Raw genomic sequence first — 19,829 nt, forward strand, 5'->3', positions numbered from 1 at the left:
CTTTACTAGGATTTTTTCTTTAATTTTAAGAATAAACGCCCACATTTCTAAGAATTTTCTTAGAATTTTGTCACTAGGAGCTACTTTTTGCATAAAGATTCTTTATGAATACGGGCCCTGGCTCTCATCACTGTATTGAATTTGCTTTTATTTGGTAAAACTTAGCAAATACACAAATCTTTTTCTCAGTGGATCGTGAAGAGAAATGGAAAGTAATGCAGTGCTTTGTAACAAGTGTGTTTCTGCTTTTCCATAAGAGCATCTACTAGAGCAGGGGTCACCAAACTCAGTCCTGAAGGGCCAACATAATGCTCTCAAATGCCCCTTAAAATCAATTTCAGGCAAATACTGCTCTATAATTTTACAATTAAAAGAAGTTCATTTTTGACACTGTCAGTGGGGCAGTCCATTTGTTATCTAGGCCTGGTCTCATACAGTAGGTATTTTTATAGATTATGAATCAAGTTTATTTTAAATAAGATTTAATAATTTACGCTTGACCCTCTAACACTAGAACTCTCGATGCTATTTCTGTTCTACTTGTTTTCTTTTTAATTATTATTTAAAAATCTACTGCCATTATGGATGAGGGCGAGCGGAACGTCATTTCTTTAAATGAAAGTGATGTAGGCAGTGAACACTTGAATAACATTTGAATTTTCTTCATGTTCTTCACACAATATGACTTCATGGTTAGTGAGCTAATTGTATGGTGTTTTAGCTGTTTTTTGGTTACTCGAGTAATTCTATATAAAAGATCCTTGAAAATTCACCTCCTGTTTTCCACAGAAGTAACGAAACGAGTTCATTGTTAACGGTGGCGCCCTCTCGTGGATAGTACATCGCACTGGTTTGAAGACATCAGTTCAGAAATACAAATATAAAGCGGAGAGGGAGAACGCAGCATGACTTTGCAGCACCAAATGCCATAAAGCAAGGACCAAGAATCTGTTCGATATCGGATGCAGCCCTGCTGCATTCAAGCCAAGCTTATCTCGGGATGCATACTTCAGCTCTTAGAAGCCTGTGCATCCTCGCATCCGTCCTCCTCTCTAATGTCTTTACGTCATAAGGCAGATTCTGAGCGATCTGTGCGTCCGCGATGCATCTACGTCACACACTGTGTTCCCCTCAGCAGCATCGGTCTTCCAGCGCGTCCCGCAGAAGCGCCGCCTCTCCTCGCGGTGACCGCAAATTTGACTCCTCGCTCGTGCCCTAAACGTGTTGCATTCATGCGAAGGGACGCGCGCGGTTAATGGGAGGAGGGCATCGGTGAGGCAGACAGCAGCGACATGACCGAGCTGGTGGTGCGGACCCTTCCGTCTCCTTCAGGTGTGCAGGGTCCCGGGCCGGACACTTATAAAGGATGGCTCTTTAAATGGACTAACTACCTGAAGGGTTACCAGCGCCGGTGGTTCGTCCTGAGCAACGGCCTCCTGTCGTACTACAGGTACGCGCAGTGCGTTCGGTTTGATGCGCACGAGGAGCGCTGGGGTCTCTCGGTGCGCGTGACTTTGCTGTGTCACCCTTTTCACCCGCGGCACATTATTTGACCTTATTTGGAATAGGAGTTGCTCAGAAGTTTTAATTAAAAGGCTTCTTGCTCGTGTGGGCACCGCTGACATATTTAAGCACTGGTCATTTCTTAGCTATCCATGCTGCAACAATGCCTCTCCTGTTTATAATTAGTAACGTTAATGGGGACATCTGAGGCATCTAGCCTAGTAGATCAAGTTTGCACCCTTCTTCAAGGGCCTTAGTGAGAAACACTATTTAATATGCATATGGTATAAAGTGTATTTATATTTCTGGAACATTTTTTCTGTTTTGAGTGAAAACAAACAAACATGAATGTCTTTTTAGCTGCATTTGTGTAAAACCTGGTGTGCTTCAGTTCAGTCTGTATAAAGAAGTTAAATGCTCAGTGTTATACATTTGCCTTGATTTCATTACAGACCTTTGGGGCACTCTGTTTCCCTGAAATAATAAGGCCTGATTTTAATGTGTGTTTTGTATGTTCTATTTTAAATATTTTAAGGTTATTACTCTCACGTGATAATTGCTCTTGTACCCTTCAGAGGCCTTTAAATCTTTGCAGCTGTCAATGTTAGCTTGCTATGCTGCAGTGTGGATTTAGTATGGATTTGATATTAATGATGCTCTGATTCAGCACTCTTGGACTCAGAAGTCCTGCAGACATTTTATTGCGGCCTGCTTGATGTATTTGACCGGCATTTTTCAGTGCTGAGATCTAGTGAGGAGGGTACCAATAAAATGTAAATAAATATGGTAGAATGCTAGGTTATTGCAAATGAGATGAAAATATGACCCGATGCAGGGTCAATCACTCATAAAAGTAAATTCACTCATAATAATAACATAAAAATGATCTTTAGTACAATAATTACTCTCAATTATAAATTCACTCATAAGTATTTGCACAGAAAATGTGCATTAACTATTGACAAGACTGCTGGTGGATTTTGAGCATCTCCAGATGTTTGTGATCCTGTGGATCTGTGCTTCTTAAACCCATGTGTATATGTAAACTTGTCTGTAGGACTCAAGCAGAAATGGCACACACCTGCCGAGGCACGATTACCTTGGCGACGGTGCACATAGAGGTGGGTGACACCTGTCACTTTGTGCTGACGAGTGGGGGGCGGAGCTACCACCTGAAGGCGTATTCAGAGGGGGAGTGTCAGCGCTGGGTTTCTGCTCTTCAGCAGGCCAAAGCAAACGCCACTCAAATGATGCCCCATTCAGGTGAGTGACGGGTCACAGTGCCAATCAAAAGTATCCCAGAATGCAGCTGGTGTGCAGAGCTGTAGTTGGGGGGTGGGGGGTGGGGTGGGGTACTTTGAATGAATGTAATAAAATATATGATAGATTTGTTTAAAATGTTTGCTCACTAGATAACTCACTAGATAGACATTACTATCATTTACAGTATAATGGTCATAATAAAGAATGATAAGTGATGTCGACGTGTTTGTTATTAAGTAAGCTGTCTTGATATTCAGGCTTTAATAATACATTTATCTCAACCATATACATTATTTTTAAACAGGTCTGCATTTTTACCTTCTCGTACCTTTTATTGCATTGTACTAGAACTAAACAGGAATTTCCTTTTCTTTCTTAAAAGCTCTTAAATCAGTGCATGTTCCATATTATTTATTGCAGATTTACCAACCAGTTTAATCTGATCTCACATGTAAAGGCGGAGAACATGAATGTACAGTAAAATGATATCCTACTTAAAACATTTGTTCCAATGTCTTGAATAATATATGTGACCCTGGACCACAAAACCAGTCTTAAGTCACTGGGGTAAATTTTTAGCAAAAGCCAAAAAAACATTGCATGGGTCAAAATTATAGATTTTTATTTTATGCCAGAAATCATTAGGATATTAAGTAAAGATCATGTCCCATGGAAGATATTTTGTAAATTTCCTACTGTAAATATATCAAAACTTATTTTTTGATTAGTAATATGCATATAAGGATTCATTTGGACAACTTCAAAGGTGATTTTCTCAGTATTTAGATTTTTTTGCACCCTCAGATTCCAGATTTTTAAAATAATTGTATCTCAAATATTGTCTGATCCTAATAAACCATAAATCAATGGAAAGCTTATTTATTCAGATTTCAGATGATGTATAAATCTCAATTTCGAAAAATTAAATATATATATATATATATTTATATTTATATTTATATATATATATATATAAGATAGAACAGATAGATATATATATATATATATATTTATATATATATATATATATATATATATATATATATATATATATATATATATATATATATATATATATATATATATATATATATAAAAATAATAAACAACAGGAATTCCCCTGTTTATTCAGAAAAAAGACCCTTTCTAAAATGAAAAGGGGAAAAAAAGCATTGCATTGTTTAAACAAATGCCACTAGGGGGTAGCATTGTTCATGATTTTATTTTTATATATATTTATAAACACGCAAATTATATGCAAAGTAATTATTATTTTATCATAAATATTATGCATAAAATGTGTTTTTTTTTTGTTACATTTAATAAACACATTTCATTGTTTCTCTACCGATACTTGAAAATAAATAATCCAATGCACGTCTTATTTTTTATTTCACGTCTCAGGATTTTGTTATTTCTTAACCAAACTCAGTCCTGGTAGCTTGAAAAAACACATTACTGTCTTGTAGCTAAAATATATCAACATATTTGATATTTTAATTGTACAGATAATTTTACACTCCTTCTGTATTACTGCATTTACATGAGTCTCTTTTCTTGTACAGTTTGATACCAAACGTTATTAATTTGCACACTGCACACCTTCCCATTCGGATGATATCATGTGCTGCTGAATGGAGTGACGAGCATATAAGCTCCGCCCACTGTGCATTTTGGAGAATGTGAGGGGAAAGAGGGAGGGTGAGAAGGAAAACAGGAGCGAGAGGGATGGGAGGGAAGCTGGGAAGGTGACTGAGGAGGAGACGCTACATTTTAACATCATCTTCACTAAATAAGCTTTGCTCGCTTTGTATTTATTAATGATTCGATCCTGTTGAGAAAAGGTAAGAAACATTATGAATACATATGTTTGATTGCCATTTATGCAAAAGCATTTGTCTTTTGTCTTTGTGGGAAATAAATTCAGACTTCATAGATGCTTTTAGCCTGTGTTTTATTTTAGTATTATGAGTCTGATTGTACATACCAAATCAGCTTTAATTTCAGCCTTGATTTCAAAGTTCTGTATGCAGTAGCTATTTATAGCTCAGTTATGAGAGGGAATAAGTGTATTATTATATTCTTGCTGCTCTAGCAATCCATTCACATTTAATAGAACTTGTTTATATTTGCATGTGGTCACTTACTCTTTTATGGGCCAAATACATTTAGTGCTTACAGCTTAGTCTCAGGATTGGAATGTTGGATAATATGCTACATGTTTAATAACAATATGCTACATTTTAACATTTTCTGAGCCTGTGTTTGGTTGTCAGGGTGTTTTTAGGTGGTTGCTAGCAAATTCCACGTTTAGGTTTCTTTGAGTGTGGTCCATAAGTTGTGTTATAAGTGTGAGAAACACTACTCAGTGCAGAGCAGATTATCTGTGATACAAAGTTAGCAGGCCGATGGGACAAATTGGATTGAATTTAACCGTCGCTTGTTTTTATGTTTGTCTCCACACATGGAATCTTCCCTGTTCTGCGATCTGCTGTTAGTTTAGGTGTGGTTATTCAGAGATGAGTCACTCGTGTATCTCCAGCAGGGTCAGAGGAAGAAGAGCGCTGGTGCTTTTCCTCTTGCGCCTGCCGAGGTTGAGCGAGCCTCTCTTGTTCTCTCTATTTTAATCCCACCTTCAAGACTCGCTCTGTCTGCAGATGGGGCTCTGTGATGATGTTGGCAGGAGACACAGGCACACAGTAGCTGTATGTGGGTCACCAGACTGGAGGAGTTCTCATTCTCTCCTCTTTGATTCTGCTCTCTAGAGATCCACGCTAATCCACTTTTCACCAATTGTTTTCTTGGCAAGCAGAAAATTGCAGTCTTTTGCTCGGATTAGGTTGAAGACGCTTTAGCTTAGATACAGTTTGGGTGGAAAGACTGAAGCTGGCATCTCAGTGATCGTGTAATCTTTGCAGCTGATGGGTTTGGCTTGAATTGATCCTCACTGTAAAAAAATCTTACTTGCAAAAAGTTCTAACAAATGTAAAAAAGTAGTTAAAGTAAGTATATACAGTAGTATGTTGCAAAAGCAGGCATTATTTTATTATAGTGAATGGACTTTTTTTCTGATCGACAAAATAAATAATAGTAAGACTATATAAAAATGATGTAATTAAACATAAATAACAGTAATGCTACATGATAATTAATATTACAATGAAAAAAAAAATGTATATACATTAATTTATATGCTTTTTTAGCCACAATAAATAATCATAATACTACAATGAAAACAAAAAAGAAATTATTATTATTATTATTATTATTATTATTATTATCATGCAGTGATAAATTATGAAAAGTTGCTATGTAAATGGTTGCAAATTAATTTTTGTGTCTGTTTTAGGGGCAATGTCTAACTGTTAAGCATATATTAATACATTATTATTGAAGTATTATCAATTATTATTTATTATTAATTATGCAAACAATGTTTAAGTGTTTTATCATTTTGTCATATGCTCACCTAGGCGGCATTTATTTGATCTATTTGATTAAAAATACAGGAAAGACATGAGAATGAGAATTATTAGTGCAATTTAACATTTAAATTTGAATATATTGTAAATGTAATTTATTCCTGTGATCAAAGATGAATTTTCAGCATCATTCCTCCAGTCTTCAGTGTCACATGATCCTTCAGAAATCATTCTGATATGCTGATTTGCTGCTCAAGAAACATTTCTTATTATTATCAATGTTGAAAATGGTTGTGCTGCTTCATATTTTTGTTGGAACTGTGATGCGTTTTATTTTTTTCAGATATAACATATTTCACACATGACACAGACAGGGTCAGCTGATGATCTGATCAGGGTGCAGCAGGTCATTTAAAGGTCACTTTTCTACCCTTTTATCTCCAGTCTCTGATATACAGATTGAGTGAGTTTCAGTTAATAGTGTGCCAGCATGTCTCCTCGTGTAGCCGCCTCAGGCTCATACAAGCAAGTGCTTCCAAAAATGTCTTTCGGTACACAAGATGCAATCTACAGCCTGTTCTCATCTATTTTCCAGCGAGTGATGGTCATGTTGTGTAAGAGCAGGCAAACCGAGATGCATTAGCCTGTGTTTTTTTTTCATTCTCCTTGTAGCTTCTAAAAATAGCCATCCTCCCAATTGCGGGACCTTGTTTCCATGGTAACGGTGTTCATTCACAGAAATCTGGTGTTTTGAATGGGTTGCTGGTTATTATGACGCGTCTCTTTCACACTCGCTCATTCCGTCACCTATTGCCCACATTCTATTGTGATGTCCTTCAGCTCTATAATGAATTCCGGATCTGTTTGAGCATGTTATCTCTCTCTCTCTCTTTCTCCAATGGCCATCTCCTCCCATTACAGCTTCTGTCCATCTCTGTGGTCATTTTTCAGCATCCATTTAAAGCCTGGCTGAAAAATATGCTTGCAATTGAAAAGACCTCCACAAAAGGACAGTTTTAGTTCTCAGCTGTCACGTCAGACCCCTCCAGCACTGTGTGCGTCTGTGCTATTTATAAAGTTATTTTAGTTCAGCCTGCAGCGCTGCTGTAAATTTGTTGGCTGCAGAACATCATAACACATATTAACTTCACTTATTTGAAGGAATGCACCATTCTTTTGATTACCACAGGTATTTATTTTGAATTCAGTTTGACAAATAAAAAGTGCACATTCAGAAATTTGCTTACGTTGGAAGTCTGTAGCAGGGGTTTCAAAACTTTTGAATGCCAAGGACCCCCAAATATGATGATCCCCTTGCTAGGACACCCTTTCCAAAAATACAGCTACTCTATATTTGTGATAAAAATATTATTATAAAGACAACATTCAAAAAAGAAATATTCATTATTATTAATATTATTAATAAAAATGATGATCATAATTAACAATAATTATTTTGACAAATTAAAACTTACACAAATATATTTTCATAATCCTTATCACAATAAATAGTGATCTATAGCAACAAATATTTCCACAAACCTCCTAAAACTGTGGTTCTTGAAACTTCTGGAATCATAAAATGAAATGTGGTTAATGAACGTACCTATATAGACACTCCCATTCTTTGTTAATAATAATTTATAGATTTTATGGTTCTGTTAGTATTATTTAGAGGGCCTTCAAATATTGTGTTGGACATTGGGGGGCCTTCGAGTCAAAAAGGTTGATAATCACTACCTTAGAAAATAGCATATGAAAAGAAAAAAGATGCTTTGGACCAGTAGTGATTTAAAAGCTATACAAATAAATGTGAATTAATGTAATAATGTTTTTCACATAATATTATAGTAATTTCTTTTAGCTTTAGTGCAATGACAATATAACATAAATGGCAATCAACACATTTTTAAACAAATACATCCTTATAATATCACTCATATAATTCGCACAGTATTAAAATAAAATTAGATATGCGCTGAGGGCTGGATGTGTTCAGTTATTTTCTGTGGTGATCGAGAGCATGTCACATGCTGTCAATGTGCCTTTTTCGGAGTACACAACATATTTCAATTGACCCAAATGGAAATGAGGCTGTACTGGATATACATTCAATTATTTGCACTCTTTCATATCCCATAAAGTTCAGCTACTGGAACGTCTTTGGAAAGAGGTATCATCAATGTTTTGTTGGTTTTTCCTCCATACAGTAAGTGAGAAGTGATATTGTGCTTCTTTGAGATGGCACGATAAAGTGACGTTCACTTGCAGAACGCAAGCTTCTAGAGGCCACATAAGTCTGAAGTAATGAATTTAGGTAAAGGGTGCAGAGCCAGTGGTGGTTTTGTAGTCAAACATTAATGCCTTGAATTTTATGCGAGCAGCTATTGGTAGCCAGTGCAAATTGATGAACAGAGGTGTGACGTGTATTCTTTCCGGCTCGTTAAAAATTAATCTTGATGCAGCGTTCTGGATTAATTGTAAAGGTTTGTTAGGAGTGGCTGGAAGACCTGCCAAGAGAGCGTTGCAATAGTCCAGCCTTGACAGAACAAGAGCTTGAACAAGAAGTTGTGCAGCATGTTCTGAAAGAAAGGGCCTGATCTTCTTAATGTTGAATAAAGCAAATCTGCAGGAATCTGCAGGAAAGTCAGCTGATCATCATTCATCTTACGTATGTCTTCTCATTTGGCATCTATCTCTCCATTTAACTTTCTGCAGATGACTCTGGTGATGAGGGTGCACTAGCCCAGCCGGATCGTGCTCTGATCCAAGGGGCGCTCAAGACTCTGGCCAGCAAGCTTGAAGACCTCAGCACCTGCAACGAGCTCATCGGGAAGCACGGCGCCGCCCTCCAGCGCTCCCTCAGTGAACTGGAGGACCTGCGGGCCCCCACCGACGGCGCAGATAAACTGAAGTCCGTTAACGAGCGAGCCACTCTCCTCCGCATCACTTCTAATGCTATGATCAATGTGAGTTTCAGTGGCTTACTTACAGTTGACTCTGCATATTAAAACGGACATTTTAGCATAAAAAATACAGATTTTATCTTTAAAAAAAAAAGGCTGAATCTGTACCAGAAAATGAATGATGAATGTGAATGATTGGGCTGGTTTTTGGAACAGGCCTGTCAGGACTTTGTGGATCTAGCGGAGGCACACAGCCGGAGGTGGCAGCGCGCACTGCAGTATGAGCGGGAACAGCGCCACCACCTGGAGGAGACTATTGAGCAGCTAGCCAAACAGCACAACAGTCTGGAGAGAGCCTGGAGAGAATCGCCCAGCACACACGATAGTGAGGCTTTTTGATTGTTTTTTTTTTTTTTTTTTTTTTTTTTGTCTGTGGAGCACAAAATGCAATGTTTTGCTGAATGTCCAAACAGCTGTACACAGAGCTGTCATGCTTTAAAAAGGAAAAAAGTACCATAAAAACACCTTAAAATTTGTTCTTTTGGCACATGTGAACTATATTAAAAGATTTATACAATAGCTTTAATGTACACTACCATTCAAAAGTTGTTGTTTTTTAAAGAAAATAGTTTTATTTAGCAAGCATGTATTAAATTGATCAAAATGACAGGAAAGATATTTTTAATAATAAACCAAAATTCAATTTCAAATAAATTCTATTTATCCAAGAAACCTGAAAAAAAGTATTTGTTTCCACAAAAATGTTAGACAGTACAACTGTTTTCAACACTGATGATAATTAGAAATGTTTATTGAGCAGCCATTCAACATATTAGAATGATTTCTGAAGGATCATGTGACACTGAAGAGTGGAGTAATGATGCTGAAAACTCAGTTTTAACTCACAGGAATAAATTACATTTTAAAAGATAATGAAATAGAAACAATTATTTTAAATCAAAGTAGCATTTCACAATATTACTGTCTTTACTGTATTTATTATCAGATAAATTCAATAAACTGGTGAGCATAAGAGACTTCCTGAAAACATGAAAAATTCTTACTGAACACAAACTCTTGAACTCTAGTGTTATTGTTACTTGCCCTTTATTATTAAAATGTATTAAGTAAAATTAAAATTTAAATGTATGAATTATTTTATTTTGAGAATTATATTAGTTTTACTGGCTTTACAATGCAAGCACCATAACAAAGTATGTAAATCCATGCTTTCTGTATGTTATTACAGGCTAGGCTTAAAATGTAACACTCAGTTTTATTTAAAAACAGGTTTCTGATAATGCTGACCCATCATTAAATCCAGACTTTCCATGTGTTGATCTTCAGAAGGTGCAGAGGGAACCCTGGAGGGAGAATCCAGTGAAGAGAATGAAGACATAGAGTTCTTTGATGCCATGGAAGATTCTCCTGCCTTCATCACAGTGCCTGCAGACGATCACTCACAACACAGGTTTATATATATAAAGATAATTTCTTATAACAACTGGCTTTTAGTCACAAGCTCAGATATCACATATGCATTTAATGACAAGAGCTTGATAAAGTAACAAGCTCAGATTCGATTGATTGTCCGTACTCAGCTTCTGGGAGTCAGAGTGCCCAGTTATTACTAGCTCACTTAGGCTGACCTAAGTCTTTTCAATTTACACTATTTTTTTTAAGCTACTTTTCTTAATAATAATTAATGTGCTGAGATTGCTGCACAATTATTTGAATAATTTTTAGGTGTCCTTGATTTTCGATGTACCTTCCCTTAAGTGGTGCTTAAAAGTGAAATTAATTGTGGGTTTCATGTAAGTTATTTAGTCTCTTCCTGTGGGCACTTCTTAGTCAAAATAAGTGGATGCTAAGTGGAATAATTTTATTGTGAATATTGCGCAGAACAAATTGTTTTTATCTACTCTATGCCTGAATAATGAATGATCCTCCCCTAGTGTGGCTTGTGAGTACATTACATATTTACAGTAAGAAGCAATTTGATATTTCAGCCCTTACGTGTGTTTCTGTATGTGTGTGTGTGTCTCAGACACTTGAGCAGTAATCAGAATGTGACCAGTGGAAGTTTATCCAGTAATTGGAGCCAGGATGACAATGTGAGTTTGGGCTGTGTTTATTCATAACTTATCCAAACAGAACCACACATGCCAAATAATGTTAATATTGATTATGTTTAATTTTGCTCACTATACTGTTTTCTCTGTGTACAGGACGGTTCTGGTAGCTACTTGCGCAGGGGCAGGCGCCGTCGCATCCCAGATAAGCCCAACTACTCCCTGAACCTGTGGAGCATCATGAAGAATTGCATTGGAAAGGAGCTCTCTAAGATCCCCATGCCTGTGAGAGGAGCCTCAGAATTTGAGCTATATAGAGTTATGAGCTGTGGGAGATAACGCCCAGTGATTATAATTAAAGAAATTGTTCGACCAAACAATAAGATTGGCTGAAAATGTACTCATCCTCAGACCATCAAAGATGTAGATAAGTTTGTTTCTTCATCAGAACAGACAAACAGAAAACAACAATTACACAAAAATCTAACCAATGCATCAAATGCATTCAATCAGAATGTCCAAACATGAGAGTCAAAACAGCTGATAAATACATCACAAGTAATCCACACGACTTCAGTCCATCAGTTAACATAGTGTGAAGTGAAAAGCTGCATGTTTGTAATGACCAAATCCATCAAGATATTTTTAACTTCAGACCATTGCTTCTGGGTAAAAAGCGAGTCCTGTATTCACAACATTGCTTTCTCTCATCTAAACCAGGAGATAAATATGCACAGATCAAGCAAGTGAGAACAGTCCAAAACAGTTCTAATATGTGGGTGGATTTTGATGTGAGATGACAACAGGGGATGGACTTTTTCACTGGAGGAAGTGTTATTATGGATTATGTACTGGTACTTTGGACAGAAGTTACAGTTTTTATGTTGAAACGGCTTATTTATACATTTTGATAACCACATAGCTTTTCTCAGCACATTTTAATTTTTGGGTGACCCTTTAAAATCTCAGAATCTTCTTTATCCGAATCTTAAGATATATCTGTGTGTGTCTGAATCCTCACTTCCAGGTGAACTTCAACGAGCCGTTATCGATGCTGCAGCGCTTGACAGAGGATCTTGAATACAGCGAGCTCCTGGACCGGGCAGCACACTGTGACTCCTCTCTGGAGCAGATGTGTCTGGTGGCTGCCTTCTCCGTCTCGTCTTATTCAACCACCGTCCACCGCACAGGGAAACCCTTCAACCCCCTGCTGGGAGAGACCTATGAGCTGGACCGCGTGGAGGAGTATGGCTACCGCTCCATCTGTGAACAGGTAAAATATTAACATGTATAAAATAATATATATGTAACATATTTTACTTACTTATTTATAGTTAATGCATTAAATGTTGTCAGTGATTGTGTGACACATTGATCAGCTCTTTCTCACCCTCTCTCTCAGATAAGTCATCATCCTCCGGCAGCTGCCCACCATGTGATATCACAGCGAGGCTGGACCCTGTGGCAGGAGATCACCATCGACAGCAAATTTCGTGGCAAATACATCTCTATCATGCCACTAGGTGATTCATCATGAGTCACCTTTAGAGCACATTCACATCATTACTCACAGACACAGAAACGAAATCCATCAGTCATGGCTCCCTTTAGACCAATGACCAATTTCTAGTGATAAATTAAGTATACATTGATTGACTAGAACAAAGTTTAGAATATATAAACTTTATATATAAAGATAGATAGAGAGAGAGAGAGAGAGAGATAGATAGATATATTATTATGTTATCTCATGATTTCTGACCAGTGTTTTAATACATAAAATCAGAAAATTTGTAAAAAAAAAAAAAAACATTTTTTTTTAACTCATAGGCTAGTATTAAAAACAACACTAGTTACCTGTAGTGTCTGTATACATGTGCTGCTTCCAGGTAAAAGTTACTTCAAAGGAAAATTTCATTAGTGAAATGGTTTCTGTTTTTATAGAACCTTTTGTACTGATGTTTATTGCAGATCTCCCTGCAGCTTTGAGATATTTTTTGAGCGAATCAACCTTGTTGGCTTTTATTTCCATGTACGTTTCTCTTTCTCCTGCCGTTGTTTGCTCACAATGCCTCTCTTTGCTCTCTGCAGGACACATTCACCTGAAGTTCCACACCAGTGGGAATCATTATGTGTGGAGTAAGGTGACCTCCACTGTGCACAATATAATCGTGGGCAAACTATGGATAGATCAAGTATGTGTCTGGCTTCTTTCTCTTTTCTCTCCTTTTTCTTTGTTCGTTAGCTGTTCATATTACACATAACATTCTCTCTTTTAAATTTATGGCACAAAAGGAGAATTTTTTTTAAAGAATATCCTGGTTATTTATTTAATAAATGTGTATGGGGAGAGGTGCTGGCAAACTCCAAAGTGACACAAAAAATATACATAAAGGTGTCATTAAAGCAATATAAAGGCTTGTGCTTTGTATACCAGAGTTATTTTATTATCATTATATTTATATTTATTTATATTTGAATTAGCTTTTATTTTATATTTTAGTTACCATTTTAATTTCAGTTTAAGTTTATTTCATAGTGTGCTTTTTTATTTCTATTTAGCTATTTTTTCAGTTAAATTTTAGTTTACTTCAATGTAAACTTATTTCAGTTAGTTGTCACATCAACATTAATATTTTTTTTTAAGTTTAACTTTTTCATTTAATATTTTTATTTTATTTCAGCTCTATTTCAATTAATGGAAAAAAAAAAGTTTCGTTTTGGTGCTAAATTCCAAGACTTTTGAGGCTGTATGATAAATATATTTGAGAAACTGGTTGAAATTGAAATCATTATTTACTAAAATCTTTATTGTGGTACTTAAATAAAAACATTTGATGTGTTACATCAGATTTGACAGAAGAAAAAAAAGTCATATGGGTTTGCACTAACATGAAGGTGATTAAATGATGACAGAATTTCCATTTTTGAGTAAACTGTATGGTTCGAGTTCTCCCACGTGTTGAGGCATTACTCATCTTCAGCGCTCCATCTGTTTGAGAAAAGTCACCACTGACAGGAAACAGGAAAGAATTATTACAGCTCTGGATTAAATCAGTGGGGAATGCAGTTAAAATTAATTGACCATCAAGGCATGAAATCAAAATAGATCATATTAACCTCCTTAATAAATGTTCATTTCATGTCACTTAACTCTAATCCAAACACCTGCTCTTCATCACTGCAGCTCTGTCATTGTTATTAACGTATGACTCTTTGTCCTGATGCAGTCTGGGGACATTATAATCATGAACCACAGGAACAAGGACAAATGCCACCTCAAATTCTCCCCATACAGCTATTTCTCCAGGGATGTTCCCCGCAAGGTCAGTCTGTGTCTCAATCACCTTTATTCAGTTTTCCAGCATGTGAAATGTGAGGCTGTGTGCTGCTGCCCTCTGCTGGGTAATGAGTGTAACCTGAAGAGGCAGTGCTGTGTGTCCTCCTGTACACAGGTGACAGGTGTTGTGATGGATGGTGAAGCCTGCACCCACTATATTCTCTCTGGAACGTGGGATGATAAAATGGAAAGTGCAAAGATCATAGAGAGCAGCCACGGCTGTGGAGGATCTGAAGGAAAACAGAAAACTGTCTATCAGACTCTACCGCCAAAACTAATGTGGAAGAAATACCCTCTGCCGTAAGAATCTATCTATCTATCTATCTATGTCTGTCTGTCTATATCATATTTCTATTATTTATATAAGGCTCGACATTGCGACCATATGCTCTGGAAATTTAGTCTGTGCAACCTCAAAATATATTTGGGAGCATTTGTGCTGTGAAAATGGCTCAATGCACTGCATTCACTGTAAAGCCTGTTGGATGGAGGTTTAAGTAAACAATTTAAATTCAAGCCCTGATATATGTATCTTTAAATTTTTTTTGGAAAATTTCTACTCTGTCTTTTTTCTTCTGTAATTCCAGTGAAAATGCAGAGAACATGCATTACTTCTCTTCTTTGGCTTTGACTCTGAATGAGCCGGAGGATGGCGTGGCCCCTACTGACAGCCGCTTCCGGCCCGACCAACGGCTGATGGAGGCGGGCTTGTGGGACGAAGCGAACGCTGAGAAACAGCGTCTGGAGGAGCGTCAGAGACTGGAGAGGAGGAAGAGAGAGGCGCAGGCCAACCTCGCACTAGAAGAGGGTAAGACACAGCCTCACACACTCATATCGTTTCATATACCTAATAGGCAGTAAACAGTACAAACAGTAGCAGAGTATCTCACTGAAGATGTTTTGTCCTGGATTTGACAGGTAAGGAGACCGAGAGCTACCAGCCCTTATGGTTTGAGAAAAGGACTGATACAGAGACAGGGGAGAGCAGCTACGTGTATAAAGGAGGCTACTGGGAAGCCAAAGACAGACAGGACTGGAGTCATTGCCCTGCCATCTTTTGAAGCCTCTCTTCCATACCAGGACCAGCTCGCAATTCCAAGTCATTCTGTTTTAGGAAAGCTGCTTTCCAGTGTTTCCCATTCCAAGGAGTTTCAAAGATGTGGAATATGCAGATTCCAAGGCACCCATATGTGTTCATATATGCATCTTAATTTGGTGTGCATTCATGGGGGCATTGAGACACCTGTACTGTAGCAGGCATAATTCACATTGCATGCAAAACAGTTCTAAGCACAATAGATGGAGGCACTTTATAAATGTGACAGTGACAGACGATGATCTGGGGAATGTAACACTTCACCAGGGAAAAGAGTCTTCCTCAAAGCTGATTTATACCCTGGTTTTTAACTGTTTCAGGTCAACTGTATGATATCCATGAATTATACACCATTGTGTGATAACAGACATTCAAAGCACATGCTACTTTTGCAGTTTGGAGACCGAATGCCCTCAAGACTGTGTTCCTCCATTGAGCTGTAGTATAGATGAGGTGTTGTGTAGTTTCAATTGTGCAAACATGCTCCATAAACAACCTAGATAGTATCCAGATCAGTGAATTGATGTTGCTTCTACAAAATAATAATTTCCAAGGCTTAGATATTTAATGCGAGAATTCGTTTCTAGCTGCCCGTTTAGTTATTTAGCACAATTGTAATGTAAATGTCATTGTGTAGGTGATGAATTACGGCTTAATGGAAATTCTCCATATAGAGTCCTGGCTAAATGTTTGCAAACATGCTAAAAAAAATCAAGCTATCAAGCATTTATTTATTTATTTAAATAGATGAATTAATAATACTTGCACATTGTTCCATCATGTGACTTTTGAAATGATTATGCAAATTAAGCATGCACTTCAACCGATATGCTCATATATTTGTTTAACACTTACAGGTATCAGTTTACATTTTAGGGTGTTTTGCAAACCTTTGGCCTTGACTATATTGTCAATAACTAGCATTTTGTGGTGGCAATACTTTCTAGTTTCCAGTATTAGCTGCTAAAGCATATTTACACTACATACTCCATTCGTGCTGCAAGGAACAGTGGTCTGGAATACTGACCGTAAACTGTAACCAAAATGAGTTTGAAGGCTCATGTTTGGCATTAAAACATTCAGAAAATTAGCAGACCACTGTTATGAACACTTAAAATGAGAGAACACCATATCAAAACTATGTCAGTATACAATGTAAAGGACTGTCTGATATTTACTGTCTGTTTGAGTTTTTCAACCAAAAGCTCTCAGAGATGGTTTTGAGATCAGCTCCAGAAACACTGCAAAAATTAACCAGACATAATGAAACCTTAAAAAGCTGACTATTTTAACTAGATAAATTGAATAATTATGATGCTGATGTGGTAATGCTGAAAGTTTCAGTGCTTCAGGATGCTGCATTCCAAGGACTCTTGTTGAAGTTCATCTCTCTAAATTTTTCACTAGAAAATGATGTAAATTTGCAGTCTTGGTTGTTAAAATTATCTGAATGTATCATATTTAAAAGAAGGATATTGACAATAATTACATGTGCAATATTTCAAGGTTTATCAATGGTTCGTTCAGGTCTGTTTGTTCATTTTGAAGCCTTTCAGTTTTTATCATGGCCAGAAGTTGGCACCAAAGTACTTGGGACTAGCTGTGGATCATACTTTCTCACTTTAAAGCAACTCTATGCAGTATTTTTTTTACCTTGAAATATCAGTTTCAAAATCTTTCAAGTCATCTTTCACTGATATTTAATAGGGTAAATGGTTTTTGCTTCTTTCCCTTGATTATCTAAGTTTGGTGCAACAAATGCAGATGTACAGTCTTCTACTGTAGGCTAATTATGATAGTGGTATCTTTACGACAATGAATTCCTCTCACTTGCCTGCAGGAGGCGCCAAAGTCGCGAAAATACACAAAACTACGTAGAGTTGCTTTAAGCTACATGGTGGGTAAAACACATCACAGTACTGTTTTAATCTTACAGGAGCAATTTAGTCCCCTGGCAACAAAAATATGCTGCAATCTACATGAATATGAAAGTAAATTAATTATTTATTTTTACATCATCTTCTCTCAATGTTTTGCATTCATCTTACAAACAGACATGTTCAGCTGTAGTTGCACTCAAATAATTTTTTATTTAACATTGATAAAATGTCTGGATGTTTTATTCCACATCAACACTATAAAGTAAATATGTGACAATATTCTCACTTAATCCTCTTTTTGATGATGGTACTATTGTTGCACACTGAACAATCCTGATCCACTGGTTCAGAAGGGCAGATTTCACCCGTACTTTACCTGTACAGCACTTAAGGTTAAACTGCTCATCAAACTGGGCTCAAAGGCATTTAAAGGAATAGTTCACTCCAAAATGAAAATGTGCTGAAAATGTACTCACCTTCAGGCCACCCAAGATGTAGATGAGTTTGTTTCTGCATCGGAACAGATTTGGAGAAATTTAATATTACATCCCTTGCTCACCAATGGATCCTCTGCAGCGAATGGGTGCCGTCAGAATGAGAGTCCAAACAGCTGATAAATACATCACAATAAAACACACCACTCCAGTCCATCAATCAATGACTTGTGAAATGAAAATCTAAGTGTTTGTAAGAAACAAATCAAAGAAACAATCAATTAAGGCTTTTTTAATGTTAATCTGTCACTTCTGGCCAAAATATGAATCTGCTTCCTTCAGTATAAAAAAAAGACCATAAAATCCACCCACATATTTGTTTAAAACTGTTTTGGACTTGTTGCTTGTAAACAGTGCTTGATCTATATTTTTTTCTCCTAATTCAGGCAAGATGAAATTTTCACTGGAACAAGTGTTATTATGAATAGAGGACTCCTATTTGAGCCAAAAGCAACTGTTATAAGTTAATGTCTTGATGAATTTGTTACAAACACACAGCTTTTCACTTCACAAGTCGTTAATTGGTGGACTGGAGTGGTGTTGATCATTGTGATGTTTTTATCAGCTGTTTGGACTCTCATTCTGACGGCACCCATTCACTGCAGAGCATCCATCTACATCTTGGATGACCTGACGGTGAGTACAATTTTAGCTAATTTTCTTTTTTTGAGTGAACTATTCCTTTAATAACCATCCAAAAAAAAAGCTACATTGGGCTAAATGAGGGAGTAGTAAAACGAATATGGTTATATAGAGATGTTGAAGCATATTTTGTAAAAGCGATGCCAGCAGCACCTCTCAGCGGCCGCAGTGAACGAACAGACGCTTCGCGGGGATGATCGCACAGCTGATCTGGCGACAAGCGGCCGGTCACCGACAGGACCGACGGTATCTGCGCGCGGGAGATAACACACGCGTCCAGCTTCAGCCGTGCGGGAACAAGGTAAGAGACCAGGGCAATGCATTTGATCACACTGGACATAGTGCTGCTGAAATCTGCTCTGTTTAATACGCCATTATGTGTTTATTTCCTCTGTTAGACCGCTAAACGCCCGTGTGATGTCTGATAATGTCATTCATGAGCGTTATCAGGAAACGTTTTGCTCTCATGATTCAATGGACGAGACTATTAGCGTGCGATGTGCTGATCAACACAAGTGCATCCTTCATATGATCCGACAGTCGTATTACCCAGCGGATAATACTATAACACGGAATATACAGACTATGCACACGGTTTGGCTTGAACAACCCCAAAGGAAATTAGATTTACATTCGGGGAAGAAAATGCACTGGAGCTGCGTTGACTGTAGACGTCATCGACAGCGTCATACATGCACACATGTTCGGTCTCAGTGTGTGCTGGCCTTTGCAAGCCTCTTAAAACGGATCAAATCTGTGTCGTTTTTGGTCAGTTTAGCTGGGCTGGTTAGTCGTCGCAGGTACGGGCACCCCGTCACGGAGCCTCTATGATGGACGACCGTTTGCTGTGCTGTGACTGTCAGGGTAAAACACACCGACAGCAGTGAAGTCAGCAACAAAAACCTCGAGGGACTCGCTATCCCGACTCTTTAACCAACAAAGTCCGTGATTTGTTTCGCATTTGCTTACATCGAACCATTTTGATACCGTATTTTGAATAAACTAAGAGCGGCCAATCCAAAACCGGCAGAGCGACATAAGCCGATTTCTGATTGGTCGGCTGGCTCGTTAAACTTCCCTACGGTCTGTGTGGAGGGGGTTCATTCCAGTGACTCGAATCTTTTGAATCAAATGATTCATTCGCTGATTCGTTTAAGGGATAGTTTACCCAAAAATGAAAAATGTTATAATTTGCTCACAATAATTGTTTT

At 37.4% G+C, this 19,829-nt stretch overlaps 2 protein-coding genes across 3 annotated transcripts in view; both read left to right on the top strand.

The window, feature by feature from the left end:
• Positions 1 to 852: 852 nt before the first annotated feature.
• Positions 853 to 17,615, top strand: LOC109071629 (oxysterol-binding protein 2-like). Its single transcript, XM_042764824.1, has 14 exons — positions 853 to 1,450; positions 2,561 to 2,766; positions 8,907 to 9,157; positions 9,311 to 9,479; positions 10,442 to 10,565; positions 11,142 to 11,208; positions 11,323 to 11,451; positions 12,194 to 12,439; positions 12,569 to 12,689; positions 13,258 to 13,361; positions 14,397 to 14,492; positions 14,622 to 14,806; positions 15,094 to 15,314; positions 15,425 to 17,615. Exons 1-14 carry the CDS (start codon positions 1,293 to 1,295, stop codon positions 15,565 to 15,567), a joined length of 2,220 nt encoding a protein of 739 aa, XP_042620758.1. The 5' UTR covers positions 853 to 1,292; the 3' UTR covers positions 15,568 to 17,615.
• Positions 17,616 to 18,671: 1,056 nt separating this feature from the next.
• Positions 18,672 to 19,829, top strand: part of LOC109084164 (solute carrier family 35 member E4-like) — a 6,144-nt gene continuing 4,986 nt past the window's right edge. Inside the window, exon 1 of one of the 2 annotated variants that reach the window (XM_042764825.1) lies at positions 18,672 to 18,912. In XM_042764825.1, the coding sequence (XP_042620759.1) occupies positions 18,812 to 18,912 (101 nt within the window). In that variant the 5' untranslated portion in view covers positions 18,672 to 18,811. Of the gene's footprint in view, positions 18,920 to 19,829 lie in introns of both variants that reach the window. The other variant, XM_042764826.1, reaches the window with a different exon arrangement.

The sequence above is a fragment of the Cyprinus carpio genome, chromosome A10, assembly GCF_018340385.1.
Source record: "Cyprinus carpio isolate SPL01 chromosome A10, ASM1834038v1, whole genome shotgun sequence".
Lineage (NCBI taxonomy): Eukaryota > Metazoa > Chordata > Actinopteri > Cypriniformes > Cyprinidae > Cyprinus > Cyprinus carpio.